Source organism: Rhineura floridana, chromosome 6 (genome assembly GCF_030035675.1).
Source record: "Rhineura floridana isolate rRhiFlo1 chromosome 6, rRhiFlo1.hap2, whole genome shotgun sequence".
NCBI classification, from domain to species: domain Eukaryota; kingdom Metazoa; phylum Chordata; class Lepidosauria; order Squamata; family Rhineuridae; genus Rhineura; species Rhineura floridana.
Window position 1 is genome coordinate 1,579,830 of NC_084485.1, and position 8,137 is coordinate 1,587,966.

The 8,137-nt window shown below is 54.6% G+C and overlaps 1 protein-coding gene across 2 annotated transcripts; it reads right to left on the reverse strand.

The window, feature by feature from the left end:
- Window positions 1-337: 337 nt before the first annotated feature.
- Window positions 338-5,269, reverse strand: LOC133386522 (waprin-Phi1-like). 2 transcript variants are annotated; one of them, XM_061630180.1, is made up of 5 exons: window positions 5,141-5,269; window positions 3,243-3,386; window positions 2,214-2,366; window positions 1,666-1,842; window positions 338-1,026 (listed from the first exon to the last, which is right to left on the reverse strand). In XM_061630180.1, exons 1-5 carry the CDS (start codon window positions 5,229-5,231, stop codon window positions 1,001-1,003), a joined length of 591 nt encoding a protein of 196 aa, XP_061486164.1. In that variant the 5' UTR covers window positions 5,232-5,269; the 3' UTR covers window positions 338-1,000. The 2 variants fall into 2 exon arrangements, with proteins under 2 accessions (XP_061486164.1, XP_061486165.1); XM_061630181.1 differs by lacking the exon at window positions 3,243-3,386.
- Between the last annotated feature and the right edge of the window lie 2,868 nt (window positions 5,270-8,137).

Genomic DNA, 8,137 nt, shown 5'->3' on the forward strand with positions numbered 1-8,137 from the left:
AGCACTGGCTAGAGCCCATTGTCCCCAATGGGATCCTGCTCTGTGGCACAGCATTCCCGTCTTGAGATATGACAGGCGGCCACTCTCTGCACTTTATGGAAACAATGGAAGACATTTAGTTTTGACAGCTTTCCCAGGCTCTCCTCCGCACTGTGCTATATCAGCTGTTGCCACCTTAGGTTCAAAACAATGCAAATGAACACCTATCTTCAGGGTCTTTTTGTGCTATTTTAAAAACTATTTTAGCTCTTTTTATGGTATGTTTGTAAATCGTCTTGAGGCGTACGTAAACAGTGATTCATACATAACCAAATAAATAATAACCGTAACACACATGTGGTTGTGACACTGCAAAGATGTTGGCAAGTACGTTCTTTATGTTCACGCCTGACATCAATACATGCCAAACATGAATCAATACACGCAGATGCCAAGGGGCCAGCTGGTTTCAGTTGGTTGCCAGCAAAAGCCAAGGGGCACTTTTCGATTCTTTGTTGGCTTCTTCTTCACATGCCGGGAAATTGTGACTTCGTCTGCTTTGGGCTCCCAATTTGTCGCTCCCCCATCCTGCTATATGTTGATTAACTGGGGACTCGCTCACAGGATGAAGGCCTCCTTTCCCCCCAAGTGTGAAGAGTCCCGGCCCTGCAGTCTGTGCACACGACATGGAGGAGCGAGCCGTCACCATCTAGCTGAGAACCTGCAGATGGCCCAAGATGCAGCCCCAGGGAGCTCTGCCCAAAGGAAGCCTGGCTGGACAGACAGGGCAAGCAGGCAGGGAGGGAGGAGGACAGGCAGGAAGCAGTATCACAGGTGGCCAGAGGGAGGCAACAGAGGGCAGCTGGAAGAAAATGCCCCCCAGGGATTGCCCCAGTTTCCCAAGGGCTGTGCTCCCCAGGCTGCCTCTCCGGGACTCCCTGCTGCAGATGGGCCTGCCCACATGCTGCCTTCTGGAGGGAGAGTCTTCACAGCCAGACCCGACAGTCCTCGGGATCCTTCTTTATGAGACGCTGGGGGCAGGGGCCTCTAGAAGAGAAAAACAAGCCTTGGTTCAGGGGCATGGAGCCCTCCCCTCTGCCAGCCCTCCCCACAAGAAGCACATGGGGCTGCCCCCTTGGCTCACAGGCGTGCCAGGCCAGGCTTAGCGAGGCTGCCAGTGGCACCCACGCCTCCACCCACCACCACTGGCCCCCTCTCCCAGTGCCTTCCCCCAGGGGCGCCCCCTGATGGGGCCCAAGTTCTCAAGCACCCCGGGATGACGCCTTCTAAAACTGCCAGGGGAGGGGGATGGAGGGTGGGCAAAAGGGGGCTGCAGTGTCCCCCTCCCTCCCTGCCCTCCAGACATATCAGGAAAGACCCCTGAAAAACCTGGGGGACCCCCCCCTCCCTTTCCAAATACAGCAGAGATGTTTGCCTCCTCCCCAAAGACCACTGCCTGTGCTCCTGTTCCCAGGCAGACGGGGGCCCTTGTGATGCATCTCTCTCTCTCTCTCTCTCTCTCTCTCTCACCAAGACCCCCCCCCAAGCTTAAACAGGCAACAGGAGCTCATAAGGCAGGAGGACAATGAGCTGATCTTGGAGCCTCCTGATCTCGGCCTGCCTGTGGTGCCCCCTCAAAACAACGCCACCCCTCCGTGCCATGCACGGCTCTGGCAGCTTCCTCACCTGGCCTGCTGCTTCCTGCCCTGGTGCCTTGGTGCACATCGATGCATCTCATGGAGGTGCCCGAGAAGCAGCACTTCTCCGCCCCTTTGCACTCCCAGTCGTGGGCACAGGTGTCATACGTCGCCTCTTCTCCGGATGGCTTCACCCGTTGCTTCCGGGGGCACTTCCCAGGTTTCTCTGGAAGAGAAGGGGGGCTCTAGTTTGGGGACTGTGTGGCACCCTTGTGGGACCAGAGAGAGCGGCTGGAGCGTCAGAAAGAAACGCTGTTCCGGGTGCAGTTGCCCTTGTGTGGCTCCCTCACCCCCGCCCCGCCCTCGGCCTGCTCTGCAGGAGGAGAAGGTTGCAAAAGTGCCACTTCAGCACCTGCATGTGCAGCGACACCGGAGCGGCATCACTTTACCGAAAGGCCCGAGAGACTTCTTGACATCCAGCAGTCAGGCTGGTCGGAGCTGCCTTTCTGAGTCGATTGATGCCGGGGCCCTTGGCAATCTTCTCCACCCTCCCGGGGCCTTTGTCCTGCCTCAGGTCGGGGCCAGTTTCCGTGTTACCTTGAGGAGGCATCCTGCACACGTGGCCACCACAGCCCGACTCGCAACACTTCTGCCGCCCTCCGCAGTCAGCATCCTCCGTGCAGGCTGAGCCACACATGAGAGGGGCGTGCAGCTTCTTCAGCAGTGGGGGTGGGCAAACCCCGGGCTTCTCTGGGGCAGAAGAGAAAGTGGGGTGAGACTTGCTTGTCAGGGCTGGGACAGTGCTCTCCCAAGAAGGGGCCCCATCTGGGCAGGCTGGCGGGGGAGATGTTGGGTGGGCAGGCTGCTGCTGCTGATGAGGCTTAAGGCAACATGAGCTTGGTACCCTGTGGCAGCCCAAGAGGGCATGTGGGGGAAGACATTTGCCCAGAGACTGGCTCCCCCCCACACACACACACCTGGAGCTGCTGTTGCCTGAGCCTGGGACCTTCTGCATGCAAAGCAGACGCTCTTTTATCACTGGAGCATCTCAGCTCCAGCACAGCAATGCAGCATTGCTGGTCCTCCATAGCCTGCCTCTCCTGCTCTCTTGCACAGCTCTTCTGCACCTCCCACGCGAAGCCTCAGCACTAGCTGCAGTGCCTCCTGTCGAGGCTGCCCAGGGCTGCGAGTCCTATGGGGAGCCAGTGCAAAGCCCCCCCTGCCCCCGAGGCAGCCTGTCTATTTCTAACGGGACAGTTGCTGAGCCTCAAGCCTGCTGGGATCCCTGCCCCAGGTCCAGAACTTGGGATCTGGCTGTGGCTATTGAGGGGAAAGACACTCTGCCCATGCTCAGAGGCACTTGTGCCTTTACCGTTACTTTTTCATGTTCCGGGTTAGAACACTTTGCTCCAGAATAGTTTCCAGGGCTCAGGAACCCCCAGCTCACATTCAGCCCCTCTTCTCTTCCTGGCCCAGGAAAGGGGGGCAGATCTGCCCGCATCATCTGGGATGCGGCAGGTCAAGAGGCATCCCACACGCTCAGGGTGTCTCCTCTCCATGTGAGACGGTGCCTTTGCTGACGTCTCCCCTCCCCACATCCCACAGCTGCTGATGAAGCCCAGCTACCTCTGCTGGGGGGCATGCAGACGTATCTGCAGGCAAATTCGCAGCACTTTGCTTCGCCGGGGCACTCCCTGTCCCCTTCGCATTCCACGTGGCAGGGAGGGTTATACAGCCCATTGGGGGAGGCAGCGCAGAATCCTTTCTTCCCTGCAAGCAAGAGAGAGGGAAGCAGAGAAGGGTGAGGGCCAGGGAGGGGGCAGCCTCAGATGGACGCAAAAATCCAGGCCTCTCTGGTTTGTGCTGGGCTCCACAGTTGAGGCTGGCATTGACCTATCCTATGCCAAGGGAAGGTGCTGTGAATCACCCACCCACCTCTCCCCTTATGGATGTTTTACGCCAACTCTGCTGCCTCTTCCATGTGCTCTGGGACAGGAGTGCAACTGGGCCTTCCTATTCACACCAGCCTTGCATGCATCCTGGCTCCTTATGGGCAGTGTTGTCCAATGGCAGGCTGTTGTGCCCCAACCACAGACTCATTGTACGATTAGTGATGACTCGTCTCCCTCTGAACCTTGCAAAATGAGAATAACGGTGACCTATTTACCTACCTCACAGGGTTATAAGGTTGCAAAGAACTTTGAAAGCAAGAAGTGTTCTACTAATTGCACACTGGTGGGGAGGAACTCCTTGGGAGTCTTGAGTGGGCAAGTGCTGGGGTGGGTGGGTAGATCAGAGTGAGGTGAAATGGAGGCTGACTAGAACAACCATTTACATGTCGGAATACGTGGTTCAACTCAAACTTGTGGGTTGGGGCTGCATGGGGTTATACAGTGTAGCTAGAGAGGAGACCTCCTGGTTGCTAAACTAATACCTATCCTTTGATCTCCTGCTGACTCTCCCTTCCTGCCAGACTGATATGAAGAGGATGTTGACCACATCTCCTTCTTCCTTCCTTCTTCTTCTTTCTCTTGAGAGGGAGAGCAGACATCTTCTCTTTGTCTGTCTCTCTCCTCCCAGCATGAGGGCAAACACTAGGCTCAGTGTTTGCGTCTCCAACTTGGCTAGTTAGCTAGATGTAGAACTCTTTCCTATCAAGCAGGTACTTCCAGAATAAAGTAGTTATTTCTTATTTTGAAGCTGAAAGTCTCAGTCTGACTAATTCCAGGGAAGGTGGAATCTTTAGCAAGGATTCAGACACACAAAGCTCCCTCAGGTGCTCAAGTGCCTAACAGTACAGAGGCATCTACCTCTCAGTTCCAGTTGATGGGAAGCAAATAGTAAGGGAGGGCTGTGGCCATCTTGCCCAGCTCTGGGTGGGCACTGCAGGATGCAGGATACTGGACTGGATGGGCCTGTCTTGGTCTGAGCCAGCAGGGCTTTCCTGAAAGAAGTGTCCCTGGTGAGGAGGTGGGTGGGTGGGCAAGCTTTGTATCTTGCCAAGTCCTCGGTCTGCCCTGGCCAGTGTGGATGCGGGGAGCCCAGCTGCCCCTCAAAGGGCAGCATTCAAACGTGAGGTGGGTAGCGCCTGCAGGTGCCTCATTGACACCCAGAGCTGCGCATCACATATACTAAGTTTTGCAGAGCTGAGCCTCTCCACTGCAGCCATCACGTCTGTCCCTCTGGAGAAGGATCTACCGCCCGCACTGCCCCTTGCCTTGCTTTCCTGAGCTTGGTGGAGCCTCTTTGGCTCAGGCATCCTGACGACAGCCCGGATGAGCTCACCCCCCCCCCCAGCTCTGTCAGTCCCGGCTGGGAAGGTGAGGAGCACCTTCCTACCCAAATGGCAGGACAGGCTGCCTCTGGCTCTGGTTCCCGTGTCTCCAGGTTAGTCGCTCCCTCCTGCCTTGATCTCTCTCCAGGGCTGGATCTGTTCTGTCGGGAAGGAGGCTCCCCGTGCTCAGCACCCTGCCTTTGACAGGGTGTGTCGCTTCCCTCCACCCCCACTGCCTGGCTGGACTCACCTTTCTTGACCTCTTCACCATAGTCTGGTGCCTCCGCACTGCCCTTGAACACAAAGAGCCCCAGTAGGAGCCAGAGGACTTCTGGCTTCATGATGCTCTTGGGAGCCCAGCTGGAATATCCAGAATTGAGCCATGCGGAGGAGCATTAAATGTCTTCCTGGGTGGGGCCGACTCCCAGTGACCTACTTGGCTGGCTGGGCTGGTTCCTCCCCATGCTGAGAGATGTGGGACGGTCAGAGCAGGCCTAAATGAGCCCTCCAGGCTTGGACTGAGGGGGAAGCTCCACTTTGGCTGTGTTGGGGCAGCCCAAGACTATCCAGTTCTTTCATTCCCCTGCAGTGCCCTGTGCCGCTGCCACCACGGACTCTATTCCTTCAGTTACATCCGCCTGGGCTGCTCAGCTGTCCCTGGAATGCTCTCACTTCCTCCAGGGAAGAAAGCACATTTTCTAGCACTGCAGCTAGAGGATCCTCCTGGGACAACCTGCCCCAAGGGGACCCATTCCCCACTCGGGTGGTTTAGACAATTTGGCTTTTAGAGGATCAAGCCAGTATTAGCGGAAGAGGCCCTGAGAGGCAAGGAGAGGATTGCACTCTAAATTGGGAGGAGGGGCATCCCCAAATCCATTTCATGCAAGGTTCACAACAAAGTATGTCCGCCACTGGGAAGCTCACCTGCCTTGTGCATCTAGCCCAAGGGCGATCCTGCTCTGACTGGCAGCTGGTCTCTGGAAGGCTCTTTCCCTGATCTGCTGCCTGAGACCCACAAGTTGTGGGGCTTCTTGCATGCAAAGCAGTTGCTCTGCCGTTGAGCTACACAGCGTCTCCCCAAAGGCTTCATTATGCCTAAACCCAGCAGGCTGGCCGGGTCTGGTTGCTTTCTTTTTCACAGGTTACCAGGGGCCATATTTGCTCAGATCTTGGGAGCAGCTGAGCTGTAAGGACTAGGCTTTGTCCAGAGAGCAACCCTCCCCACCACGTCTAGCTGTAATGTCTAGGAAGGCTTCCTGCCACATCACCTGTAATCTTGTGGTGAGGGTGCCTAAAGGTACATGGCGGCATTGTGAGTCCATGTGAAACAGCAAACAATGCAATATTTATATTCTATAGAAAAGTCCTAAACTTGACTTATGTGGAGGGCCCACTGGATTTGGCAGAAGCCCAGCTATGCCAGTGGAATATGAGTTCCTTCATTGGCGATCACTCGTGGCCGAGTAAGATTGTCTTCCAGGGTAAGGTCTGTGACTGTGGAGGCCAATTCTGGATCCACACAGCCTCCCACAGTGAGGACATAGGCTTCCAGATGGAAGGTGGTCACAATGAGGATTTGCTTGATGTGCCTTCCGCTTAGCTCGTTTGTCCCATTCGCCTTGTATTCATGCTGTGTCCACAAAGGGAGCCCACTGCCCAGAACCTCCTGCCCACAGAACGCTCATGGGACTTCCTTGCCTTACATGAACCTGACACAACCCCCCAACCCCAGCCCACTCCGACAATGGGTGGGGTGGGATGCTAAGAGAGAGCACCCCACACACAGGGAAGCAAGGGAAGGGGCAAAACATGGTGCAAGGGGGTTGGACTCGATGGCCTCATAGGCCCCTTCCAACTCTACACTTCTGTGAGAGCAAAGCTGCCTCTGCCGCAAATGTCTCTCTCCCCACTTGCCATAGGTTGATACTGGGCCTGATTTGAACTGAATTGCCCTAACTGCCGCCTCCCCTGCCATCCCACGCCTCCAGCAGTGAGGTAACATGCAATGTTATGCTGGGCTTTTCCTACTTACTGTATTATCCTCAAAATGAATGAAATGAGGGGAAAGTGCCGGCTGCCACTTGGAAGAGGCCAATGTCATGTGGACAGTGTGAAATACTTGCGTGCGTGGGGTGCATCAAAGCCACTTTAAACTGCCGAGTGTATACATAGCCAAGCTCTGCTGCAACCTCCATGTGGGATGTGCATATTCACAGCCACCGCAGGGTCACCCACCCCGCCAGTGGCATGAGCACTGCCGGAACGTCTCCCAGTGGCACCATCCGCTCCGCCCCTCCTTGAGTGGAGCAAGGCCTGCACCAGCAGGTTATTATTTATTGATTTGATTTGTTGGTCACCTCATGTCCAAGAACAGATTTAAAACCATACACTATAAAGCAGATTTTGAAACACACAATATAACACAATTTTTTAAAAAAACATACAGTGTAAAACTTAAAACCGAACAGAAATAACCTAATTAAGGCAGCACACCTCAAGGGCCAAAGGCCCGAGTGAAGAGGAATGGCTTTGCCTGGCACCCAAAGATGGACAAGAAGGCGCCAGGTGTGGCTCCCTTGGGAAAGCATTCCGCAGCTGGGGGGGGACACCACTGAAATGGCCCATTCCTGTGTTGCCATGCTTCGAGCTTCCCGTGGAAGAGGCACATGAAGAAAGGCCACTGAGGATGAGTGCAGGGTTCGGGCTGGTTCATACAAGGAGAGGCAGTCCTTAAGATATTGAGATCCTGAGCTGCAGAAGGCTTCATATGTCAAAAACAGCACTTTGAATTGAGCCCAGAAACGAACTGGTATCCAGTGCAGCAGAGCTTGGAAGATTACTTTTAAAAACTAGTAAATTACAGTTACATGGCCCAAAAGAGTAGTAATTACAGTTACAGTTACAACTGTTCAGAAAGTAATTGATTACTTTTTCTCAAAAGTAATCACTACAATTACATTTCAGTTGCTTTTTTAAAAAAAAACACGCCTAAAAGGTGCTGGCCTTGGCTGCTGCACATCTAAGTAGCCCAAAAAACATTAAAAATAAACACACACATACAGAGGTAGTAGAATAATTATTTTTATTCATAAGATAGCAATGGTGGTCTCTCTGCTGGTAAGAGAGGCGGGGAGGGAGGCTGAGGCCACTCCTCAGATCTTTGCACATTAAACCAAGTGCCACCCCCCCTCAGCCAGCCAGCAAACATAATCTCTCTCACTTAACCACCTTCCAGACCCTGCCCTGC